The sequence below is a fragment of the Monopterus albus genome, unplaced genomic scaffold (genome assembly GCF_001952655.1).
Source record: "Monopterus albus unplaced genomic scaffold, M_albus_1.0 scaffold222.1, whole genome shotgun sequence".
Taxonomy (NCBI): domain Eukaryota; kingdom Metazoa; phylum Chordata; class Actinopteri; order Synbranchiformes; family Synbranchidae; genus Monopterus; species Monopterus albus.
Genome location: NW_018128102.1, coordinates 649,770 through 676,691, shown reverse-complemented (window position 1 = coordinate 676,691; position 26,922 = coordinate 649,770). Strand labels below are relative to the sequence as shown.

The following is a 26,922-nucleotide window of genomic DNA, read 5'->3' as shown; positions in this document are numbered from 1 at the left end:
TGGGTAACAGAGTCTGACTTGTCCAAGAAAATTATACAGTAAAAGAGATGTTTGTCATGTGAGGACTTTTTCATATCTGTATTTGGTGTTACAGACCCTTTACTGCCATTTTCAAATCAACCCCTTTCTTTCATTCAACTATGTTCATTTAAATTGAAGAATATATTTTCTTGTACAGTCTAAAAGCCTTCTGTTTATTGAAACTGATACACAATAGGCCTACAACCGATAAATGTATTGTGATATAAATATGCAATGCCACAATAGCTATGAAATTTTATAAGTAATTAAATTATAAAATGACTTACTAAAAACACCCACTAAACATGTTACTTTAGGCATATATGTCAACTTAAAAATGAATAAGAAAGAAAGAAAGTGAATTTCTTTCATCAATTTTATATCATTTATTTGAGACTACAATGGGTTATCATTGTGTCTTGTGAATATAATACATTTTCCTATTCCATTTTGGCTAAACTGTGATAAACCGGTGACCTGTCCAGGGTGTACCCTGACTCGTGGCCCTCTTTAGGATAAACGGTATAGCTAATGGCACGCTTTTATTTTGTAAGACTTCCGGTAATCGTGCTTCCTGTCACTAGCTTTGCGCTACTTCAGGTTACGGCTGTTCCTGGCCCTCTGCTCCGTCGTTGAGCTGCACTCAACTAGACGGTTCCTCTTCTGGTCGCCTTTACAGCTGTCTTCCCTTTCGGCTTCCCTGAGAAGCACCGAAGAAATGATTGTAGTGAGTCGATAATTTGACCATTGTATTTTTTAAGCACTTGTAACAACTTGAAAGTGAGCGGAACTGTTGGGTCGTCACCATGAGAAGTAGGAGCAACTCGGGCGTTAAACTGGACAACTATGCCCGGATAGTGCACCAAACTATCCTGAAACACCAAGTAAGTCTTTAATGGTATTTTGTCCTATCTGTTTATTGAGAGTAACCGTTAAATAAAGTTGGTCTGTCAACGAAAACAGTGGCTGCTTCATAACTGCAGACAGGTTGTGTTAGCTGGTCCTCTGAGAGCCAGAGTGAATACAAATGTGTTCATGCATGAAGTACGTTGAATTCAGATTTCGCAAGGCAACAGTGCTCTTTCAGACACGCAACGTGTTCATGTTTCACACGCTCCTTGCTTCTGTGTGCCTTCACCGAATGTAAAGAAGCTATAAAGTTATGTTAGCGGCTTATAAAATCATTTTTGCACTGTGTATAGTTTTGCAGACCCTCACTGACATACACTGTAGTTCAAAGTAAATTGACATATTGTCATCATATGTGTATAAATCTCATTTGGTAAAAAAAAAAAAAAAAAAAATCTGCTGTTATAAAGGGAGGCTTCCTGGAAGGTTTTAGAACCTAGCAAGGATTTGCCCCCACAGGTGCATCAGTAAGGTTAACCACTGATACGGGTTGATAAAGCATGGCTCACAGTCCTAAAGGAGATGGAGGATGCTGAGGTCATGACCCTGTGCAAGCTAGTGAAGTACTTCCACAATAAACTGGGCAGTGGTGAAAGAAGTACTGCTTGAATAAGTAAAAGTAGCAATACCACAGTGTAAAAATACTCTGTTACAGATAAAAGTCCTGCATTTAAAATGTTACTTAAGTAAAAGTATTAGCATCAAAATATACTTAAAGTACAAAAAGTAAAAGTACTCATTATGCAGAAGGGCACCGTTAACATTAATGCATGGTGTATAATTGGACTATAATTATTGATGCATTATTGTGTACATCACATTACAATTTGAATTACAACTGGGTGGCTTGTGAATTTTCCAATAGGGATGAATCAAGTCTTAGGACTGTACTGTATTGTCTGTATCTCATTCTGAAAAGTAAATATTAACCAAGGTTATCAAATAATTGTAGTGAGTAAAAAGTGCAATATTTTCCTCTTAAATGAAGTGAAAACAAAGTATGAAGTAGCAAAAAATAAAAATAGTGAAGTAAAGTACAGATAACACAAAACTATACTGAAGTACAGCGCTTGAGTAAATGTACTTAGATACTTTCCACCGCCCACTACTGGTAGGGGTGGGACAATATATTGAAATTCAGTATATCATAATACATTAACATCACAATATGTATCATTTTGTCTAGAGAGTTATATCGCGTGGCCTCCATACACCAGTGGCTTCATATTTTTTGTAAATAATATAGCCTTACAGCCTATTTACTGTATCTGGTTGTTCTTACATAATCAAACCAGTGCTAGAAAGGGGGGAAAAGAGGAATAAAGTACAAATATTACACAGCTAGTCTTACATTGAATTTTTAATTGTATTGACTTGTACATACCATATCGTGCATTGAATTGTTAGTGCGATAAAGTCATGTCATCCCATCCCTAATTACCGGATATAGACTGCAACATTATTGCGTGATCTGTAAGATGTGCACCGATACATATCTGTAGTTATTTTTAGATAAATATATAGTCAATCCACCTGCCCAGGAATACACTGTATACCTCCATATACAGTATGTACCATTACACCTCTGGAAGGTAAGAAGGCATGGGGTAATGGGGGCAGGACTGTGACTTCCTGGAAAGTCTACTTTAGACCTAGTGTGTTGTTGTACTGTGAGTGGAGACATAAATCAATACACAAACTCCACCTACAAAGGATTAACATCAGGTTTTGAACCGCTGTTCTTTAAAGATTTTTTTTTTTTTTTTTTTTTTGTTAGATTGTTATAAATGTGATGAGAGGTATGTGGGAAAACTGAAACATACTGGGTTAGAAACCACTTGATCAGTGCTTGTGTTAAGATTACTGTATTTGATTGAGACTTAGAATATCTAGCAGTCATATGAAGAATGGTTACGATGAACACCCCTTGAGTGGTCTGCTGTTATATTAGAAGAATGATGGACGGTGACCTTATTGTTGTAGGGATCTATACAGGAAAGCTACTGTTAAGAGTTTTATGGTTTGGTGTGACAAGATTTGTAACAAATACCTGTATGTGTCTTTCTCATATATGTCCTCCTGAGGATGGATCCTTTGTTCTGTTTCAGTATAAGAGCAAGAGGTTTAACAGACACTAGTCAGAACACAGGGACACCTTGTCTTCTCCATGCCAGCATGTATTAAATAAAGTTGGTTCATCATGCTTTATTAATTCTTCTGAGACTTAGCGATTATCAAATATGAGAGAAGACTTTCTAGTACAGGTAGAGAATGCAAAGGTGTGGCTAGGATTAGCCAGTCCATCTAGTCCGTAGTAGTATCTAGCTCACTGCTCAAATGGATCAGATCTGTTCACTGGGAGCAGAGGCTTTCTGCAGCTGAAAGCCAAGAGTCATCAATAATACACTTGATTAAAAATAAATTTGTCCTTTGTTGATGATTTAGCACTAAGAGGTCAATGTACCTCTTGACCAGAGCCAGTCTGTTCCATTAGTGTATTAGCTCAACACAAGCTACCCTGAACACATAGTTCACTCTAGTGTATACTCACCTTTCCATAAAGAAGCAAAGGCTACATACATTAGGTTTAAGTCTCTCACTCATGTATTTGTGTATTAGCCCAAAACTAGTTTGTGCGCCATTTGTTCAGTCAGTGATGAAACCCTACTTACGCTGGTGTCCCAGTTAGCTGTAATGAAATGACCTCAAGATTAATTTCTATTCCTGTTAATCCTCAGCTGTGTATAGTTTCAGGTCTCAGTTTCAACTGGGCCTGTGATCAGACAAAAAGCAGCATCCTCCTCACAACAGGAAGCAACGAGGCTTGTGGGAAATGTAGTTTTGGCACGTGTTGCACATTTAAACAAACACTGTGTAGTCCAGCTACCTGGATGACATGGATTGTCCTGTGAAATGAGAAGATACATGCCAGCTGTTACTGTAACAAACTTTATTCCTCATTTTAAATTTTAATACATTTTCAAAGACAAAATAACTTTTTTAATGTTTGAAATGAGCTGATAGAGCTCCATTGATTTGTAACACAAATGATGTTCCCATGCAACCAAACATGATTCATCATGTAAGACAAGTCGGTCAGCAACAGTTTTAGTGTCTGTTCATTAGCATTAAGAAGTCACTAGTTTCTTTACAAACATTCACTGCTGCCTACTTCTCCTGTGAATATTTGCTAGTTTTCTTGTGAAGGGGATGTTGTGTTTTTTTCTCATGTTTTATAGACTAAAGAAATATTGACAAAATAACTGACAGATTAACATTAATAAAACAATTTTTAGTTGTAGCAGTTTTTATTTTAACCAGTTTTAAAAGATTAAAAATAATTTCTAAACTATTTTATTGAAATTAAAATCAGTAGTTTACTGAGCTTCACAGCCACCCAAAGCTAATATGCACACCCTGAAGCAGTTTCTCTATATTACCGTGTCCAGTATATCTTTGTAATTTGTGTTAACTGCTGACCTGTGCCGTTTGACCTCTGTACGACTTGACAGGATCCAGTAACGGGTCTTCTGCCAGGCAGCCCAGATCAGCCAGACGCCTGGATCAGGGACAATGTTTACAGCATTGTGTCAGTGTGGGCCCTCAGTCTTGCCTACCGGAAAAACGCTGACAGGGATGAAGACAAGGCCAAGGCCTACGAACTGGAGCAGGTAGGCGTGTCTGTGTTTGGGCTACCAAAAAGAAGATCATGGGATGAATATTTGTATTCCCTGCAGTATCATATTGCTTCCTTTCTTACAAATCCTGAAGCTGAAATGAACACACACCATGTTCACGTGCAGAGTGTGCAACTGCTTTTCTTTCTAGTGACGACTGCACGCCGGGACTGCTGTGTTATAAATGTTGACATTGAATCATTCTCTCTTTCTGTCTGTCTAGAGTGTAGTAAAGCTAATGAGAGGTGTCCTGCAGTGCATAATGAGGCAGGTATGTCACATTGTTCTCCCACAGACACACTTTCTCTTTAACAAACAATGGGCTACTAAGTTATTGAGCAATTGAAAGCAACATTAGTGTTAATTTGGAAACATGTTTGTTGCTGCTTGATGAATATAAGTCCAATATTAATTCATTTTAGAGATATTGTTTATTAATTCCCACAGATAAATTGAGGCGACCATAAATTAATAGAACCAGCACCATATGTCAGGATTAATATACAGCCAAGTCTAAGTTATATACAGTACAGTTCAATTTTAGCTTTTTAGTCTCTACCAACTCCTTAGGAAAATATGTGGATGATTCATTGCTAAATGCTCCACATGTTCACCGTTTAGCAGCTAGTTTTGTCTGGTTTTAAGCATGTGTTCTAGAATGGGTTTATTAGCTGAAAAAGGCACTGACAAAGAAGTGAAATTGGACCAAAACCACAGAATTTCTTGGCAGTAAAACCAAAACTATGAGTTGAAAGATGCTAAATGCTTCATAGAACTGAGGGGAAGTGCAGAGTTGTCATTTTCACAGTATCTAGGAATCCATTAGGCCTTTGACAATACTCTGTCATTTTATTCATTTAAAAACAAATTATTATTGCAGAATGCTGAAGCATCGTCCCTGTTGCACATTATACATGTGCATTATGGTAATATTTGTCAATATACTATTAAGAAACGTGTATGTACAGCAGCCACATGGGGTGGTTTGTTTTTCAGTACCTAAAGGTATGTGATCAAATCAATGCACAAAAATCCTGTAAAACCATTACTGACACAAAGCCATCCAGCATTTCCTGCTAAGCACAGTACAGTCAGCGATATTAAACAGATGGATATCTTATTGTGAGCAATGCAGAAAACTCTGACCATTGACATCTCATGATATACAGTATATTGTCCTACTTTCCAAACACTAGTGTATCTCACAGCTGTCATCATGTTCCATCTTTCACCTGCTTTACTTGATTCCTTGTAATTTTTTGTGGGATTTATTGTTTCCTTTTGATTTGTGATTGATTGATTGATTGATTGATTAGGCCTTGTTAGATTCATGCTGTGTGTGTTTTCTATCGCCCCTTTGCACCCCAGCTGGATAAGGTGGAGAAGTTTAAATATAGCAGAAGTACTTCAGACGCGCTTCATGCCAAGTACAACACCAGGACCTGTGCTACTGTTGTTGGAGACGACCAGTGGGGTCATCTACAGGTTGATGCCACCTCACTCTTCCTGCTGTTCCTCGCTCAGATGACTGCTTCTGGTAAACATGCAGCGGAGTCATTTTTGCATGTTAAATAACAAATTGTTGCCTTTAGGGGAAAATAGACTTTACACCTGGTTTTAATGTACAGTCTGTATCTGGATTTGTACTGTTCCGTTTGCACCAGTGGATGTCAGGCAAGTTTACATGAACGCGCAACTGCCTGGAGATTATGAGCATTCAAGGGAATCCTTAAACTATCACGTAATATTTTATTTAGTCAGAAAAATCGTCTCACAGGCGAGTGTTGGCGAGATGTGTTGCTTCTGCATAGAAGTACAACAACATACATTCACCTAATTTTTTTTGTGCTTAAGGTCGCGTCTAAGATGATAATTCACCTTTGTAGCATTGTAGATAAGTAAAAAAACAAGGAAAAGCATCCCATGGGCTCCTTAATGTCATTATTGTTCTGTGCTTTGATAAATGAACGTTCCTGCATGTGTGTTCCAGGACTTCATATTATCTACACCCAGGATGAAGTGGACATAGTTCAGAATCTCATGTTCTACATTGAGGCAACTTACAAAGTGGCAGTAAGTGCTCATTCAGCCACCCTCAGTCTTATTTTTCAGCTGCAATAGACTGAGGAAAAGTGGCGAGCATGACAGTGGTCAGTGTTTCAGTTAGAATGTAATCATTTATGAAGCTTTATTGTGAAAGTGTGGAAGTGTTGGTGTTACGTTAATACTGTTTTCTTCTTTTCTGGTTCCCACAGGATTATGGGATGTGGGAAAGAGGAGACAAAACCAACCAGGGCATAACTGAGATTAACGCCAGCTCTATAGGCATGGCCAAGGTTGATGCACACACAAAAGTAGTGTAAAAAATTGATATACACATATAATATATTAGCAGCCTCAGGAGAACAGTGGGAAACAGGTATGAGGAGGAGAAACAGCCCGAGTGCTGAATGAGAGCAGAGCTTCCCATCACTGAGGCAGAACAGGTGCTGCAGTGAAAATCTCTGGCATGGTGGAAGGTGTCTAGTCACGCTGACGGCATTTACATTGACCTTTAGACAACCCAGGCTCTCCAAACTGACTCAGGATCAGATGAGAGGACTTTTAAGCTAAATGTGTACACAGAGGCAGTGATACTTCCTGATTTTAGGTTGAATGTAATCCTGCAGTCTGATAAAATTCCTTAATTGAAAAACCAGGATTGACAGCTGGTTTTTTTGTTTGTTTGTTTGTTTGTTTTTTTAAGCTTTTAACATGTTTTTGATGTCACTGAATGGTTTTTCTCTCAGTCAGTAAAAATCTCCACAGTTCAATTGGGAACTGTTATAGTTAGAAAGTTTTTACATAATAAGGTACTTGCTGTGCCTGACCCAGCTCTGTCCTTGGCCAGCAACATACAGGAGGTATCAGGTTATCTGTAGTCTTCTGGGAAGGGCTTCTCACTCAGAAATAACACAGTATTCACATTACCCCGTGAACACCCGCACACAGGTTAATTTAAGACTTTGGAAATGGATACAACTGCATGATCTCCCGTGCTCCATTAATTACATATAGCTATTAGTGTTTATTAAAGCAAAACTGTTGTGATTTATAACATCTTGTTCAGTGCTACACTAGGCCACATGGTAAAGTATTTATACTGTTGTACCATTGTGCTGCTTTTAGTGAAACTCACATGACTGCTGTGCATCCTCCAGGCATCTCTGGAGGCATTGGATGAACTCAACCTGTTTGGAGCAAAAGGAGGGCCTGGATCTGTGGTCCATGCTTTGGCTGATGACATACAGCACTGCCAGGTACACAAGCTATGAACACACCATTACATAACATGCTGAGAAGCAACATCAGCGTCCTATGATTCTAATGTATCCTTTCCTTTCTTTCCCTCCTGCCCGTCTTTCTTTCTCCTCCATCAGTCCATCCTGACCTCCATGTTACCCAGAGCATCCATGTCTAAAGAGGTGGATGCCGGAGTCCTGGCCATCATCTCATACCCTGCTTTTGCTGTCGAGGACATGAGCATAGTCAACGTGACCAAGGAGGAGATCATCTCTAAACTGCAGGTGCAGAAAGGTTCCAGACCCATCTGAGACAATAAAGTGCTTTTTCAACATCCACTATACAGTCACATATCACATCTCATACTGGAAAAAGAACATTTTTAAACATACTGAAGATACATTTGCCCTTTCTCTGCTCTTTTAGGGTCGATATGGCTGCTGCAGGTTTCTCAGAGACGGACACAAAACACCTAAAGAGGTAAACAACCTGTAAAGCAAGATGCTGCCTCTGCCTGTCTTGTTTTTTCCTATCTGAGTAGATTGGGGATTATATGCTTTAATTTGAGTGTTAATTTGAGATAGCGGGTATTAGGTCATCTTTTTATTTAATTTGCTGTTCTGTGTCCTGTTTATCTCTAAACCCATTACTTCACAATGCGTGTTTATACCCATAAATGTTACACTAGCTCCCTTAACAGATACTTCGATGGTGCTTCACAGTCTTGATGCTGTTGCAGAGCTCCGGAGTGATTGTCCTGAATAAGTAATAACACCTGGACAGCTTTCAGTCATTGTTGTGAATGACTTCAGGGATGTAAATTCAGTCGATACTACAAAAGAATATTATGATCTGCAGAACATTTCCTGGATTTCTGAGAGTTTAGGAAATGTAGATAGAATTTTTTTATGACTCAGTTCATCTCAGAGTGTTTCTAAGTTATTGTTTATACACCATGGTAATCTAGAGCAGGAGATCATCTTTCAAATGGAGAATAAAGGTATAGGCACCTGTGTCAGCAAGCATCCAAACAGTTGTAATGTCCTTGAGAATGACCCTGAATCCCTATCAGTTTCAGAGACCAGATGGTTTCCTGCTGGGATCAGTTCATAGTATTATATACTGCTCTTGCAAACATTTGGGTAATTTGAATAAAGTGCCCTGTGTATCTAATTCTGCCTTTGTGTCTTCTTGTCCAGGATCCAAACAGACTGTATTATGAGTCTGCGGAGCTGAAGCTGTTTGAGAACATTGAATGTGAGTGGCCGCTGTTCTGGACCTACCTCATACTGGATGGCATTTTTATCAACAGCCTTGAACAGGTAATATACACTCGTGTGTTTTGAAGCATCATTCTCTGACAGTAAGTCTACACAGCTCTTATTCTCTGTGGATATTAATCAGTCATATGGTATAATAACTGTAGAAACTCTCTTAATTCATCCAGGTGCAAGAGTATCAGGAGGCCCTGGAGGGCATCTTGATCAAACGCGAAGATGGGATAAGACTGGTGCCAGAGCTTTACAGTGTCCCTGCAGATAAGGTAATGGTGATGGGTAATCCTGTAGAAGCCCCTGAGAACACTGAGTCTTTATGATCTACTGTTGGAGTAGGGTTGGGCACCGAAACCTGGTGCCAATATGCCACCGGTTCCTATACAATTGGTATCCACTGTACCAAATCACAAGGCAGATTTTGGTGCCAATTAAATGCCTGTTAATTGAAATATTTTCCCTCTGGTGCTGTGAAACAGAAGATATAGGCAACAAAAGCATCACTGCATGTGGTGTGCTAACACTGCCATTACATTATTGATACATTACATTACATTACATCGTTATGCTGCATTTCATTCACCTCAGAGGTCAGAAGTCGGAGCTGGGAATGACATCACACTCGAGTTAACTGTGTTCCAGTTTCTGTTAGCCATAATATCAGTTGAGCCATGTTAGCCATTGTTAGCAATACCAGTTTATAACAATGCATTATGTGTTATTTTGCAAATACAAACACTGTAGAAACAGTGGACAGTATTGTGTGTACGACTGTTTTATTGAGACACAAGTGCTAAAAAGAGTATATAACCGCAGCTTCCTACTGCTGATGCGTAGAGCAGCCATCTTGGATTTTGAGATCGGGGTTGGTGAAGTTCGACTTCACCACTTTCCGAGTCAGAAATCCGACTTCAGGGGCCATTCCAGTTGGAACCTGTATATTGTTTGCACTTTCAAACACATACCTGTGTTTCCAGGCCTCATCAACACCATCTGAGAGGGTTTTTTCCTATGCAGGACATGCAATTAGTCGGGTCAGGTGTCATATTTTGTCAGAGAAAGAAAATCTGATGATATTTTTTTTGCAGAATACAAAGTATTCAACACAAATTTTAGTTATTGTAATTTAGCGTTATATTATTATAGTTGTGTTAGGTTTATGTATTCTGTGAATAAGTGTTTTGTATTGATTTATATTTAGATGTTTAATATATTGTTCAATTTGAAGTTCAGATTTGTCTTGGAAATAAAAAGAACATGTTTGTATTGGGGGTTTTGTATTGTTTTTTCAGATTTATACTTTACAATGTGTAACTTCCCCCCCCCCCCGGTTGTTTATGAAAACAGGTGGAGGAGGAGTATATGAACCCTCACTCTGTGGAAAGGATTCCTATGGGCAAATGTCCTCTCAAATGGGGACAGTCTCTGTACATCCTAGGAAACCTTTTAAGTGAGGTGAGCCATCATTTCCATATGTCAAAAAGTAAAACTAGACAGCACACGGCAAACCGCTGTCGAGGCAGCTCAGTTTCCCCATGATGACAATTTTTAAAATATTCATGGATTGGAGTGATGGTCCGGATCACCACCAAAATGTCTTGGATTCAGAATCAGAACATCAGAATACTTGTATTGTCATTGCACAGCTGTGCAATGAAACTCAGTGTATTTCTCCCAGTGACAATAAATAAGCAAACATTAAAACAAACACTGAAAACATAAAAAACATGTATTATACCTCGAAGTACAAGACTCAGTTCACGGCACACTATTCACTCTAGCGTGGTAAAGAGTTCAGTACTTTGATTACACTTGGGTAAAAACCTGCCATCATCCTGGCGCTACGGACCTATATAGACCTATTTCTCCTTCCAGAGGGCAGCAGAGAAAAAAGATGGTTGTCTGGGTGTGATGAGTCCTTGATTATTTTTGTGGCTCTACGTAGACATCTACGTATGAATTCTAGTGAGGGAATCTGTGTGCCAGTGGTATACTGTGCTGACTTGAATGACACTGGAGTGATTTCCTGTCAGCTACAGAGCAATTAGCAAACCACACCAGGATGTCATGGGACAGAACACTCCACAGAGCGGTGGTAGAAGGACAGCAGCAGCTGCTGGGGCTGGTTTGCTTTGTGAAGAGTCCTTAAAAAAAGAGAGACGCTGCTGTGCCTTCTTCACTAGGTGGTGTTAACAGACCATGTGAGACCCTGGGAGATGTATGTACCCATGAATTTGACATCAGTGGCCATCTCCACCATGCCTCCCCCGATGTATAGAGGGACAACTACCCCCCTCTTCTTCCTGAAGTTGATTATGAGCTCTTTGGTTTTGGAGGTGTTTAGTGCTGGGTTGCTGATGAAGCACCATCCAGTTAGTTTGTGGACCTGTAGTCAGACTCGTCATTGTGATTGTTCCGTGGCCCATACCCTACCACCCCAGAAAATTCCATCAAAATCAATTTATATATTTTTTGAGTTATGCTGTGAACAAACCAACAAACTGTGGTAATGACGTAACATTCTTGTCAGGGGTAATTTTGTCTTAATTTCTCTTGTTTATTTGGTCAGTTAGTCACTTTAGTTGATAGATTTGACTTAAACATCTCTTAAAGTAGATATTTGTGGATTTTGGGGACTCTGACTGTTCGAGCTTATTTTTCAGGGTTTTCTAGCCCCCGGAGAGATTGACCCTCTGAACCGGCGTTTCTCCACCATCCCCAAGCCTGATGTGGTCGTACAGGGTGAGGTCTCAGGGAACATGATGTGGCATTAGTGTTAAAACCTCTTGATCAACCACTAGTGAAATATGTCTTTTGGCCACTGGCCACAGCGGTTTGAAGTCCAGTGATTTAGAAGCCATTTTACTCCTAGAAAACGTATGGTGGCTACTCATATTTCATAGTGTGGGTGGAGTTTTTAAATATATGTTCAAACCGTCTCTCTCCTCTGCCAGTGTCAATCCTTGCAGAGACTGAGGAGATTAAAGAGCTGCTGATGAAGAATGGTATCGATGTGGAAACGGTTGCTGACATCCATCCCATCCACGTCCAGCCCTCCAGAGTCCTGAGCCACATCTACGCCAGACTTGGTACAGTTTCAGACAGGGATGTTGTTATATTGCTGCTACTGGGTGAAATTGCCTGTTTTCTCAAAATGCTAAATTACTCATCAGTAATCCACAAGAGAGCATGCGAAACATAAATTTGTGAGGTCAAAAGTTAAACTTTATATGCATTTGGTCAGCTTTTTGTCTCTTTCCTGCTTTGTCTCAGGTCGTAACCCAAGGCTGGGTCTCACTGGGCGGCCCTACAGGAGAATCGGAGTGCTGGGAACCTCAAAGTTCTACATCATCAGGAACGCCATCTTCTCATTCACACCTCAGGTTAATACAAAATCATACCAGTGAATATCCTTCAGATTTCCAGTTGCTGTAAGAATCACAGCCATTAAAACCAGTATCACTACTCGTATTACTGAAGAGTAGTACATAAAAATTTTTATAATTTACTAAAACCAGGCTGATTCCAAATGAGATACAGTAATATCAGGGATAACTAGATTTTTTTTTGTTAGTTTTGTTTATTCACATTCCTTCCGCATAAATTAGGCAACTCCTTTGAAAACATGTTTTCTGAAATGTTCCTGGTATGATTAAAGAAAATAGAAAGTCCTGTTTTCTCATCATCTTTCATCTGTCTCGGCCTGAAACCCTCCAGTTCATCGACCACCAGCAGTTCTACATGGCGTTGGACAACAAAATGATCGTGGAGATGCTGAGGACAGAGATCGCCTACCTCTCATCCAGATGGAGAATGACTGGACGACCCACTGTCACTTTTCCCATTTCACAGTCTATGCTCAGTGAGTATGGACCTGATTGCAGATTTTGTAGTCCACTAATATACAAATTAGCTTGGATACACTTTTGTGAATGTGCTTGTGTGTGTGTGTGTGCGTTTCAGCCGAAGACCACACAAACCTGGACCCCGCAGTCTTAGCAACACTGAGGAAGCTACAGGATGGATATTATGGAGGTGCAAGGTGAATAGGTCTTTTTAATGGAAAGAAAGAGATTTCTAAAATGTATGTAATTTATTTCCAGAAACTTCTTACACAGATTTTTCTCATCTTCCTCACCAGGATTCAGACGGGGAAGCTGTCAGAGTTCTTTACCACTTCCTGTTTTGCTCACCTCAGTTTCCTGGATAAAGGTCCTGGCACCAAGGGCCAGCATGAAGATGCTGATGATGGGAGTAGCGGCGATGGTTACGTGTATGAGTTGCGTCATGATGATGGTAAGAAAAAAAAGACAGATTATGCATTTAGTTATGTTACTTGTTATTGCAGCGTGGCTGACTTTAATTTAGACCTGGTATAAAAATGGCTTTTGTGACAGCTGCCGTCTCTGTGACAGGTTATACATTCACTCAGGCATTTTGACTGTAAACCATTAAGCTTTTGATTAAGTGTACACCTACCGTAGACGACGATGAGTTTGTCTACACACAGTTCTCTGGTTAATCGTCAGACTTCACTTTGGATGGTTTCACATGTTTTTTAACCTTTAAAATAATAAGTCCTAGTGAAATCTACTGCCAGATGTCATTCTCATAGACATAATCTTATGCTTTAACCAAATGTATCTGTGTGTTCAGAGACCACTGGTAGCACATGGAAACATATTTTGGGTGGTTTTGATTCATTGACCCTGTATAAGTAATTCTTCTGCTTAGTCTAAGATACATTAGTAATTTAGACTTCATTTCTGAGGTAATTTACTTTGGTTTTTACTATTTTTAGACAAGTACTTCTCATGATGAGTTAATTATACATGTAGAAAATGGTATTCTGAACTTGAAAATACTTTTTCATGCTGCGATTTTTATTTTTTCACTCTCTATCTCCATGTCTATTCCACCTTAACTGGCTTCTCATTCCTATACTCTCTGTCTCTGCCACTGTCTCTTTGTCCTCTTCCCCAGAGGCTGATGACCTCGCTCAGTACCTGGATCACCTCTTGGCCCACGCTGCTCCCAAGAAGCCCAAACGGCAGGTCATGGCCCTGGGCAGATTCAAGGCTGTGGCCACCAAAACCAAGGAGATGGTGTCTCTTATGAACAAAGCTCAGGACCTCAACATCCAAAGTGAGTGGATCCATCATCTGTGACTGAGACAGCCACAAAATAGGATACCCCAGATACCAGTAGCTTGTTGTGGAGGATGAAGTGGTATAAGTAACTTAACTGACACAAGCCTGCTCTGTTTTGACTAGATATTAACATGTACCTGCCAAACAAGCTGTTTCGCTCTTCTCAGCCATCACTCAACCTCCACCTTCCAGATTCGTCTGCACCACAGCAAACCCAGGTTGATCCTCCTGTTATTTACTCTCCTCCACTTTGTTTTTGTTTGTTCACAGACTACACCATCCACTCTAAGCATCTTTATGCACTACATATGTGTTAAACCAGTGATGTGTTTAAATTCTTAATTTTTGCTGGATCTTGTCATCTGTTTCTCTGTCTCTCTTCCCCAGACCCCAGAGATGGCAGTCGCACAAGACAGCGGCATCCCCAGAGATGCGAGTGGAGCTATTGATTACAGTGCCTTGGCTCAGCTGCTAAAAGACACACAGAATCTCCATGACCAGGCTGACATCCTTTATGTCCTCTTCAAAGACATGTGAGGAACTGTGTTTCATAAATCTGTATTGTAACTGTTGTATCAGAAGTAAACTGTTTCAGATATGTGTAGCATTGGCCAAGAAAGCACAGTTTTTCTGCTCAGCATCAAGTTCAGACTCACACTCTAGTTGTATGGCTGTAGTTCGCACAACAACCACAAGTCTGCACCTTCCCATATTAGCAGCGATAACAGTTTCACTGTTTTCTACAATACCTAATAAATATTTTTTATGTAATTTACATGGCGACAGCTGGTGATGCCACCAACAGTTCAAAGTAGCATATAATAAGATGGCTTATGCTGTACAGTATGAGTGCAGTATATTACAATGAATGGATGGCTTTGTTAAAAAATGGCACCAATAAAAAGTGTTAAATGCTTTTCATAAACAATTTCATTAATGATCCATAGATTGACAAAAGAATCAAAACCTCTCAGAAAGCTGGAATGCTTCAGGCTTTACACTACACCAGCTGTGTGTTATTGTGTGCTTGTCCTCATCACAGGGGAATGGACTGGGACACCCAGCTGCACGGTAAAGGCTCCACAGTCAAATCTCTGCTGACTGACCTTTATGAGAAGGCAGGCGAACTCAAAAACTGGGGCGTGATCCGGATGATCTCTGGCATGTTGAAGAAGAAGGTGGAGGAGCTCGACTCGGTACGACACACACACGTTAACATAGACGAGGTCATCAATAAAACAGGCATTCAGTGATGTAGTGTTAGAAAATGTGGTGATTTGAGTTTGGACGTCAAGAAAACCAACGTATCTTTTACTTTAAAAGTGAATGAAGAACATGTTTTTGAGAGGGGTTAGTCGATTAGTTTAGCACTGGTGTGTGCTGGAGCTCTCCAAGTGCCTTTTAGTGTTTTAAACCAGTGGACCCCTGTGCTCTTATCTGTGTTTCAAACGTGAGTCGCTTGTCTTTTCTTACCACCAGTTGTATTTCTCAGCATTTCCTCTGCTTTTCCTCCGGTACTTTTGAATATGCCTTCATTTTGATTTGTCATTTTTTCAGTTTTTATCAACAGTTAATATCCAGATCTTCCCTCTCTCGTTAAGATCCTTCTCCAGACCTTTTCCCATGTCTCATATTTTACAGAGCTAGTTTCTGATAGGTTGCGATCTTTCCATAGGCCTGCTCCGATTTGCTGGCGCACCAGAAGCACCTGACGGTGGGTCTACCCCCTGAACCCAGAGAGAAAACCATCACTGCTCCGATACCTCCAGACCAGCTGGCTGCTCTCATCGACGAGGCCAGTGGAGACAACATCACCGTGGCCGTACTGACTCAGGTGAATCTGTTTTTCCTTTATTATCATCCATGGATTTGTCATTGTGTCTTTCTCCTTCATCTTTTCTCCTCCCTGTTTCAGGAGCTCATGGTCTACCTGGCTATGAGTATTAGGACACAGCCGAGTCTGTTCAGTGAGATGTTCAGGCTCCGTATCGGTCTCATCATCCAGGTCATGGCCACTGAGCTGGCCCATTCACTCAGCTGTTCAGGTAATGAAGAAAATGTTTATATTTCCAGAGGCAGGGATTTTAAGACCTATCCAGAGCTTGGAATGTTAAAGGGATAATTCGCCCAAAACAAAAGTACACGCATTACCCGCAGTTAGAGCATTATACCAGACCATTATACCAGATGTTTGACATGATATTATTGAAAGATAGGAAGGAATTAAAAAGATGCACCAGTTTTCACACAGGTAAACTGTTTCCACAAAGTTCTTACACACCTGAAAGTCATATAGACCAGCTCAAAGTATGAAAACGACAACAGTTGTGACAGTCAGTGTGAGAGGCTTTGGAATTCATTATGTCCATGAGTGTCTTCACAAATAAGTTGATAATTACAAATGTGTGTGTGTGCAGGAGAGGAGGCGACAGAGAGTCTGATGAGTATGAGTCCATCAGAACTGAAGAACCTTCTCCACCACATCCTCAGCGGGAAGGAGTTTGGAGTACAGCGCAGTGGTCAGTCCACCAGTCAAATCCTCTCTCACACATAATCAAACAAACAACAATCAATCATATCCTTAATTTCCCACTTAGCACATCCCATTCTGTTCTGAAACTTTGCAGTTAGGTGTTCTGAAAAACATAGGTAGCTGTTGTGGCATCACTTTGTAATCATGGTAATCATTTCATAAATCATTGCGCGATAAAGTGCAAGTGTTTTTAAAATTGTCTCCACACTTTACAAGAGTAACATCACCGAGTGCTGCAAACATGATCTTGCACTACGGTGAAAAAGAACACAGCTTTTATTTTTGTGTGATTTCTGTTACCTCTGTCTGAATCTAATTCAAGATATTTATTCCAAATCCTTCATGCAACACATGTTAAATGACTTTTTTAAAAACTAGTACTAGTTTTCTCTGGGAATGTCCACACTGTATACTTGTCATTTTTCTTTGACTACTGTTTTTCTCCTTTCCAGTGCGAGAGACGGATGCCAGTCCTGCCATCTCCATTCATCATCTGGGCAATGTTGGCGCCACCAAGAGCGAGAGAGCTGGCATCAGCAGACTGAAGAGCGAAATGAAGATGGTAGGACCTTGTGCTTGTCAGATTAAAACACACTTTTCTCTTAGAGGTGGAATAAGTCTTAGTTAATCATTATATACAGTAGAGTTCTGTTTTGACCACACCTTTCCATATCATCTTCCACATTACTGTAACAATGTTACTTCATATGTCTTTTTAGGACTCTTAAAAAGTTTTGTATTTCAGCTTAAAAGTTGTTTGTGTTTTTTTAAGTGCTGCAAGAAACCAACACTTAAAGGACTGGGTTTGGAAAAAGCAAACTGTTTATCACCAGACTTTGATAAACTATCAGAGAATTGTTGCTAATTGAAAATCTTGTGCTTTTTGGCAAACTGACTTGTGTCTTTTCGCAGCTGGAACACAGATTGTCTTTGATGGATCCGAGTAAGGTGATGATGGTGCAAACATTGGTGAGATCAGGTGCTAATTCACCTGGCCTTCACTGATGGGTGAAATAATTTGTCGAAGAATTAAACGCTGAGATGCACAGGAGAATTGTGGACATGATAAAGATAATTACAAGAAACTGTGACGCAATCACTTGAGGGGATTGAGATGGCAACTACAGATTTTTGCTTGTGAGAAATGATCCATGGGGTAAAATTAATTAATTGTTGAGTCTGATCTGAGAATCTCCACTTTTAAATAAATCAGCAAAGCAGCTAATTTACTGTGGTTTATTTATTACCTGGTTTTTATGTTGCAGGCGGAGCACAGGTTGTCCTTGACGGATCCATTTAAGGTGATGATCACATGAAGGAACATTAACTACCACAGTATTGTTTCTATATATATATTCTTAATCATTTTTCCAAGTGGAAATGCGGAATATGCTGTATATGTGTTAATTCACCTTCCATGTAAACATCACCAATCAGAATTTGATGGGGGCTTTCAGCTGTATCACGTTGTCTTCGTCATCACATGGACTCTGTTTGTTTGTAATGAAGCTGTAGATACATAACCTTTTATACTGTTCAGAATAAAAGATTTAAATATCTACACTTCATGACATCCGAGCAAACTCCATCATCTGTATGATATGACTGAAAGCTCCAGAACAAGTGAGTTGAGATCATGAAAAAATAATACAGCTCAACTTCATGATCCTACTTGTTTTTGTTTTTGTTTTGATCCAGGAACCAAGGTTGTCATTGACAGATCCAGTTATGGAGGTGATGATGATGTTGAGAGGAGTTAACTCACCTGCATGTGGACTGAAAATTAATTTCTGATTGTACTGGGGTTGAGGTGGATAGAATTAATGCTTTGCGGTGGAAATGGAATATGGTTTTGCTAATGTAAAGGTTAACAATCGGTTGGAAAGAAATAGTGTTTGAATTTTGCGATTCATGGTGTTTCCTTTGTTGCAGATGGACCGCAGGATGTCTTTGCTTGACTCAGTTAAGGTGATGATGATGGAATTCATAAATATGAATCTGGAAGAAAAAGAAAGGGACAATTAGTTGGATGTTTGACTGAGACAAAGTAATACAACTATAACTAGTTGACTTTGATAGAGCTGCTTAAAGTGATGATGGTGGTAATGATGATCATGTTGGTGGAGGTGCTGATGAAAGGAGTTTTAGGAGACTGAAATTCATTTGGATCTAGGTTTAGCAGGGAGTTGAATCAAAGTCTCTGTAATGCAGAGTGGATTTTTGTGTTTTCTTCGTTTCAGCTCGACCCGTCACTGACCTCTCCTCACAAGGTGACAGTGATAATAGCATTAATCTTGATTTTCTGGGTGCTGATTAATCGACAGTCATTCACATGAGCATCAACTAAACGTTATGGAGAATTTAACACTCCGCTACTGTGTGACTGCTAATCTAGCAGGGCCACTCATAGTACATGTGCATTGCAACATATCTACAGTTAATAATTTGTTAATAATTGGTTAATGGTTTGATCAACATAATATCAGAACACAATTACAAAATAAAGTTTTGTCCAACTAACATAGAACCTAAAGATATAATTTAGGACAAAGCAAAGCAACCAGTGTTTTGATGTTAGAATATTCGGCATTTCTGCTTCATGAAAGACTTGGGACCTGGGACTGGTGTACAGTACTTAAGCTCTTTTCTTTTATATAAAATGGAAACTCACCGGTGAGCTCTTTAATTTGCTGTTCTAGGATGACAAACTTTGATTTCACTTTCACTCGTGTGTGGAGAATTTTAATCTTCTGCCTATCTGGGAAACCTGCATAACAATGAATTAATCTATTTATACAATATCTGTTGTTATCTAACCTAATTTTTGTCATTTCCATCTAGATTTCGATTCATGCATGTTGTGATTCAGGCCAGAATCCTCTGGCTCTTGGGTTGTTTTGTCATCACGGTTTGATCCATCACTCAAGTTCTTATTAACTCACTTTGTGGTTTTCATTGCATTTTTTTTTTTCTTCTTCTCTCCTGTTCCTTCTCAGACCATGCGATCTCCATCACTGGAAGTAGAAAACATCGGATTTGCGGTGAAGATTTGTCCTATTAGTTACATTCTTTGTTGCCAATTTTTCTGTGTATGGTTTATCTGCTAAAAGTCAGTAACAGTTCTTCACTGATTATGACAAATCAAACAATTGTCAAGTGACATACTTCTGCTTAGAACCGTGTGTAAAGAGGAATTCTCCAGTGATCACATGAAGGAGTAGTCTATCTGCTGCCTTATGCACATCGTTTTTTTTAAAATCCTTACAGTTTATTTAGCTGTATATTGTTCTGCAAGAACATATTTTTATCACTTAACAAAACAAAAGTTCATTTTATTTCTGTGAAATCTTAAAGCAATAATTGTCATGTGAAATGAGAAGTCCTCTAATATATTTATAATGTATAAGTAGGGATGAAATAATAAAGAATTTGTTGAAATGGAGGGAAAACTGCTGCAGAACATTCTGTTGGTGTCAGATGATGTACATCAGAGAAATCAAATGATAAGGAGAATGTAGTACCACACAAGTACAGTTTGTTTGTTTGATAAGTTGGGAAAAGCAGTGTAACATCTTATCAAATGTCCAAATCTTAATTATACTGCTTTCACTTATGTATTATTAGTAGCAGCAGCAGCAGGCATGCTCAGCTGTTTTTGTAATGCAGTTATCTAGGACCTGGCATGTTTAAGTGAAACATTTGAATAGTTTTTGTTGTTACATTTGTCACTGTGAGTAAAAATGAAGTATTGATAAATATGGGCTTAGATTTGAAAAGCAGTTTGCTGAATTGCTTCATTCCTCAGAATAAGAGAGGTTCACTGATCCTCCAGAATAAATCATCTTTTTGTCTTCCCGCCTGCTTAGAAATACAAACTGCCTTCCATGGAATCTGTGGACATTCCAGAATCCATTCCGAGTGTCACGGATACCAGACACGGCCAGTGGCTGCGCAGGAGACGTCTGGACGGAGCGCTGAACAGAGTCCCTGTCGGATTCTACCGGAAAGTTTGGAAGATCCTGCAGAAGGTCAGTCTCTACACAGAGTTTGTGGAGGAGAAGGCTTGCAGCTTAAATTGCTTTTTCAAATTGAATTTATAGTCCTTATCTTTTGGAATTTTCTACAGCATGAACAAACTCCAGGAATAAAAAGTCACAACAGTGTCAGAAAATCAGATTGGTTGCACAAATAATGTTCTGAATCTGGGGCTGTATGATATTACACGTTTGGTAAACTTAATGACCTTAGCAAAGATATTGTCTTCCAGTGTCATGGCCTGTCCATAGAAGGGTTTGTCCTTCCTTCTTCAACCACCAGAGAGGTAAGAGATCCGGTTGATTATTGTCCATTTATCTGCCTGCTTTGCACTGAAGCAAAATATGTTTTACACATATATATGATGAATTCATGCATTTTTGTGGTTTGTGCTAATCTGATGGTGTCTTGTTTCCTCTTCCTAAAGTTTTGGGCCTCTTCTCGTCATATCTTTAAAAAATCAAACACTGGGTTTGAGGTTTAGTAACATTTTTTCCCACCCAGTATCAAACATTAAGGTTTGTGAAATGAAAGTGAGCAAACCTTTGGAGTAGATATGTCTTTGGAAACATTAGCTAAAGTGAAAATCAGTGTTCTTTACAGAAAGTCATAGTTCAGCAACAAGACATTATAATTAGCTAACTAACATTGTCAGGACACTGGTTTACTGTAGATGGTGGTCACTTAAAAAGACAAACTTTGCCTGTTTTTTTTAAATTATAACCAATATCAGGTTAGTTTCACCACTGCTGCTAGTTACTTAGTTTCAGATACCTTGTGCTTGAATTTAGACAAGTGGTTACACTGTTGATTTTTGAGGTGTTTTGATTCTCCTTTTACCCTCTCTTTTCCCTCCTACCACCCTCTTGCAGATGACCCCAGGAGAAATCAAATTCTCTGTCCACGTGGAGACTGTCTTGAACCGTGTGCCTCAGCCTGAGTACCGACAGCTGCTGGTCGAAGCCATCCTGGTCCTCACCATGCTGGCGGACGTAGAGATCCAGAGTATTGGCTCCATCATCCACGTGGAGAAGATCGTCCATCTCGCCAATGACATGTTCTACAAGGATCAGGTTTGCACCACATTCAAGGGCACAAGTCTTTAAGTCCGATGATTTAGGAGTATGCAGGATTATTTTACTGTCAGCAGTGTTTGTTTGCCAAGTGTGTGCAGAGTCTTAACCCTTATTCCTTCTCCTTCAGATGGACCTGGGAGCAGACGAGGAGATCCTAGAGATGGACCCGTCCACCGGCGTGTGCAGGCTGCTGTATGACAGCGCCCCCAGTGGCCGCTTTGGGAGCATGACTTACCTCACCAAGGCTGTGGCAGTGTACGTGCAAGACTTCCTGCCCAGCGGCTCATGCGCTGTGCAGTGAGGGGACGTGATGAGAATCTAGAGAAGAAGTAAAACCGCTGGTAGAAAATGATAAAGCTCAGTCACACAACATTTTTACATTAAAGTAACCTTGAATTAACTTGTTCTTATATTGTCACTGTGTGCAGTGGGGTATGGCTGAAACAAGTGAGCCTGGATGTTACACTAGGTTTGCATTCTCACTTTCAGCTCCCCCAGGTAATGTCTTGAGAATCTCAGAGTTCCAGTGCATGTCTGAAAAGGGCTTATGAGACTGGTATTGATCTTCTCATCTAACTCTCAACAAGAAAGTGAGTGTGTGTATTTAAATGTTGAACTTGTCACATAAATAGGTTTTATCACTGCGAGTGTGAGATGGTACAGAAACTATTAAAACTGTTGCCCACAAGTAAATTTGTAGGTTATAGCTGTGGAATAGCTGTCTGATCAAACTTTAACATCCTCAGTGTTTCACCCCTTGTTTGGGGACTATCTTCAGCTGCGGATTAATGCACATTTGGTGCACCGGGAAGGTGTATGTGGGATTGAGTCAAAATACACTACAGCGCATGTGTTCATCTACATGTCACACAGTGCAACAGTGTGGCTCATTGATGAGTTTTGATCATTTGTGGAAATCAGTCGATCTCTATGGCCCACAAAAATAAGATACATCAGGCTTTGCTTACGCACACAATAACTGCACTTTAAGGATCAATTCATTGTTGCTTTTGCTATTTTGTGAGATTCATGGACAATAACAAAAATATAATGGTGCGTATCCTCTTAAGTCAAAGATTCTTTTCTGTCCTCAACACATTAGTCAGTGTCAATTGTAATGTAACATTTAGAATGTATTAATTAAACCAGTGGAATTGAATGTTTTCACCCTGACACTCAAATGGTTTAGTTTTCCTACAACTGAGTGACCACTGACATGAACTTTCAACTCAGTTTACACACAGCTGTTAAACCAAATTAACTTTAGAGACTGAAAAACAAGCATTTTCTCATGTGTATGCTGTATAATGTATAAAATAATGATGCAAATTACATAATCTGTATTTTAAGAGCTAAAATAGATGTATCTTAAAGAGGACACAGGTTATTTTGAATGCCTTAACATTGTTACACTTCTAATAATATGACTGGATATGTGCGAGTGAAGCTATAGGAATGTTTTATTTTTAACTATGCAAAACTAGCCTTAGAAATTGTGCAGTAATAAAAGGTACCTCATTTTCAACATTAACACATTGTTCAGTATGTAGTTACTTAGTAGTGAATGCATTGCAGTGATTTCTAAGTCACCATATTATGTGCAGTTTAGATTTTTGCCCTCTAAAAGGGGAAATGCCTTAATTTACTGCTGTAATAGAGAACTGTAATTTTGGTTATTTTAGTATAATTACAGTAACAGTCAGCTGTTTACTCACATCTGCTGTTTTACATTGGTTTAGATGCATTTCACCGTCAGCAGTTAGATGTACAAGTGTTTGACTTATTCACTGAGTAGTGCATTCGGAGATAAGGAGAATAAATTGAAGGTAACTCAACAGCAGTTGGTGTTAAAGGTGTGTTGCTTCTTGCTTAAATACACAACAACCAGCTACTGTTACTGTGTCATATCCACCACACTCCACATGAACTACAAACGACACAGAGTCAGAGTTTAAAAAAGATTTTCATGTTACTTCATAACAGCATCCACTGAACAGAACAGTTGTTGAGCTTTTGATATTTATCTAAAAACCTGATAGCTTTTTTTTTTTCTGGAGCTTTCAGCTCTTCTCGCTGGCTCTCCGTTTTCCAGACCTTTTAGCCGAAGAACACAATATTCAGTTTTCATGGAACCGGATCTGTTGCCATACAAGTTGAGAAGCTGTTATGATTTCTTGATCTTGCAGGCTTAAAGAAGGCTGGTTGAAAGCTCCAGAAAAAAACTAGTAAATTATCAGATATTTGTTGGATGTTATCATGCACTAACGTGCCAATCTGTGTTAATAAATACTTGTCATAATCCCTCATTTATTTGTTCTTTGAAATGTTGACAATATCTGTTCTTTTAATTGTGGAAACTAGTTGTTTTGAATGTGTTAACTCTACAGAGCTCTAAATATATGTATAATATATGAAGTGGAGCATTGAACTTTGACTAAAGTATCCAGCAGATGGCGCTACATCTATACAGACTGATTAGAGTGTCATAACTTCAAGGCTTCAGGTCAGGGCCTTTTGTAACATTGTCAACATCTTATCTGGTGTATGAAGTGATTTTAAAACAATAAAATATAGTGGATGTCTTCACGGCACAGTTAGTGACAGATATGCTTTGTGGTATTTTGTTGCCTTGCTTTTTGTGTTGTTGGGATTAGTTCCAAAAACACTGTGGTGCCAGATTTTGTGCCAGTTTGCACCAGTTATTCAGCATAAATGTTTTTTTTTTTTTAATGGTATTTTATCCCAGCAACATTTTTATTTTTAAGATATAAATGTGATGATGAAGCAGCATGTAATGAAGGTCCCCATCTGGACTCAAACCAGTGACATTATACTTGTTCCAAAAAGCCACATTTGAAGGTGGGATGTGTTGTGTGAGGAATGAAAAAAGAACTTGAGAAGTTCAGATCCCACCTACTTTTACATCTTCACACACCTGGCTTATTGCTGTATAAATCAAATATAAAGGACAGATACTAAAGTACTCACGAGGAGTTATATCACTTCAGTTCTAACTTGTTCTTTATCATCAAAATTTCAACAGCCTAACATAAAAATCTGTTGTTGCCTGGTGTTTTTGTTGTTTTTGTTTAAGGCCAGTGAAGTGTCAATGAAACACAGTGACACTGAAAATTATCAGCTGGTTAACATTCCAGCACAAAGAGCAGCTGAATGCAGGGAATGTGTTTTTGTTTTGTTTTGAAGTGATATGACATCTTGATTCAGAAAGTCACTGTGGGTGACACTTATTTTTATTCTCAAGAGACTTTCAAGTTTTACTGTTAAAGTCAAAATCCCAAATTCCCAGAAATAACACTGCGAACATGGCCTCAGATAAAACAATCCCAATCCTTAGGGCTAGTCACAGGTAAAGGTCATGGTCATGTTAGGTGTTAAAGTGAAGCAATGGGGAAGAAAAATATCTACAGGGAACCAGAATGCACTTCCCTCACACTCCTGAGTCTTGGGATCTTACTCTACCCAAAATCAGACATCAACAGTCCAGTCACCATCCACCGACAGCCTTCCTGCCTGTCTCTGGTGCAGTCTGCCTCTGTGGTCTTCAGTCCCCTAAATATTATCACCGTTAATTCACTTAGGCTGCACTTTCACACAGAGTGAAATGTGGCCAGTACAGCGTGTATGATGAAGAAGAACACTGTGTGCCAGATGACTCCTGCTCAGACAATGTTTGATGGCTGGTTCCAGAAGCTTTTTTCCTATTCTGTATCCCTGTTTCAATATATATATATATGTGTGTATGTATACGTTAACAATACATCTGAATTAAACAACACATCAAAGGGTTTTCTGATCTGATATTCATGTTAACTGGATAACATTGCCGTTTCCTTATCTTACCCCACTGAGGTAAAGATTTGGTTAGATTTAGGCACAAAAAAAACATAGGTAGGATACAAAGGATAGTGGTTTGCGTTTACTACTTTCTTGAGGTCTTGGGACCTTGTCATGGTTACATAAATAACCAGAAGGTTAAGGGTCGGGAACAACTTAGCAGTAGTTTCAGACTGAGTGTGTATAATGCAACTCCCTGCTGTGTTTTTCTGCATGGGGGCTGCGTTGGCTGGGAAGGGGGGCAAAGGGTTACAGGGGAGTGATGTAGGTGTGAATGATGCAGCTATAACCCGACTGATCTGGTAAAAAGGTTACTCCCTGCTGTGTTTTAATGCAAGGGGCTGCATTGGTCAGGGGGATGAGCAGTTGTTACAATATGGCCACTTTGTGATGAGTCAGCATGAGTGGCTTCATTCACATTTCCAGCCACTGAGTTTCCTTGGTGATGTGGTTAGCCATAGTGCTAATGTAACCAGTTTCCTTGGTGATGTGGTTAGCCATACTGCTAATGTAGTGTCCTCTACCTTAGTACCAATTTCTACCACCTATGTAAACAACGATAAATAAAAGACACTAACTAATGACACTGTCATTATGGTGCATTAACTGTGGCCCAAATTTGAGAGTGAATAACAGTGAATGCTCATGCTAACAAGGTGTATGGACACACATGCAGAGCAGTCACTGGCGACTGGTCTTCACACCTCAAGCATTAGCCTTACACTGTATGTAAACACACAATTGACTGTGTGTGAGAGAGGAGCAGCCCCTCCCTCCTCTAAACATAGACTGACAGAGAGAAAATACACTTGCAAACAAAGCAGAACAGTCCGTTTCAACCACAGGGGCTATGCTTGGTGATGGTTAAGGAAAGTACAGGGTGTACCACTTGTTAATAGTGGAAATGCAAGAATAGACTATATAAAGATGGTCAGACTCAGGACTGACTGACATATTTGGACTCAGGGCAAATGTTTGATAGTGTAGACACATGCACAGATACTCACATTTAGGGATATTAAACACACAGGAAACACAGAGATCCAAACACATTTCCAATGACTTTGCACATTCTCTTACAAAGTTGGAAAATCCTCATGCTTCTGGAAT

The 26,922-nt window shown here is 39.5% G+C and overlaps 1 protein-coding gene across 7 annotated transcripts; it reads left to right on the top strand.

The window, feature by feature from the left end:
* The first annotated feature begins 582 nt into the window (after positions 1 to 582).
* phka1a (phosphorylase kinase, alpha 1a (muscle)) lies at positions 583 to 24,571 on the top strand. Of its 7 annotated transcripts, none has more exons than XM_020619539.1 (36): positions 583 to 905; positions 4,443 to 4,601; positions 4,831 to 4,878; positions 5,976 to 6,144; positions 6,598 to 6,680; positions 6,863 to 6,943; positions 7,808 to 7,906; positions 8,027 to 8,173; positions 8,316 to 8,369; positions 9,089 to 9,211; positions 9,337 to 9,432; positions 10,511 to 10,618; positions 11,827 to 11,905; positions 12,118 to 12,252; positions 12,437 to 12,546; positions 12,881 to 13,025; positions 13,127 to 13,205; positions 13,305 to 13,459; positions 14,147 to 14,308; positions 14,437 to 14,531; positions 14,701 to 14,846; positions 15,356 to 15,509; positions 15,989 to 16,147; positions 16,229 to 16,358; positions 16,731 to 16,832; positions 17,299 to 17,408; positions 17,759 to 17,794; positions 18,112 to 18,147; positions 18,545 to 18,580; positions 18,779 to 18,814; positions 19,087 to 19,116; positions 19,843 to 19,887; positions 20,713 to 20,874; positions 21,114 to 21,167; positions 21,754 to 21,954; positions 22,085 to 24,571. In XM_020619539.1, exons 1-36 carry the CDS (start codon positions 828 to 830, stop codon positions 22,256 to 22,258), a joined length of 3,816 nt encoding a protein of 1,271 aa, XP_020475195.1. In that variant the 5' UTR covers positions 583 to 827; the 3' UTR covers positions 22,259 to 24,571. The 7 variants fall into 7 exon arrangements, with proteins under 7 accessions (XP_020475195.1, XP_020475194.1, XP_020475196.1 ...); XM_020619538.1 differs by having other exon boundaries at positions 17,759 to 17,815; XM_020619540.1 differs by lacking the exon at positions 17,759 to 17,794.
* The last annotated feature ends 2,351 nt before the right edge of the window (positions 24,572 to 26,922 follow it).

Excerpts from the sequence above, each read along its gene's own strand:
- phka1a (XM_020619538.1), top strand. The coding sequence starts at position 828 with ATGAGAAGTAGGAGCAACTCGGGCGTTAAACTGGACAACTATGCCCGG. Across the intron at positions 16,359-16,730 it reads CCATTCACTCAGCTGTTCAG|GAGAGGAGGCGACAGAGAGT; the intron begins GTAATGAAGAAA and ends GTGTGTGTGCAG. Across the intron at positions 18,148-18,544 it reads CCTTGACGGATCCATTTAAG|GAACCAAGGTTGTCATTGAC; the intron begins GTGATGATCACA and ends GTTTTGATCCAG.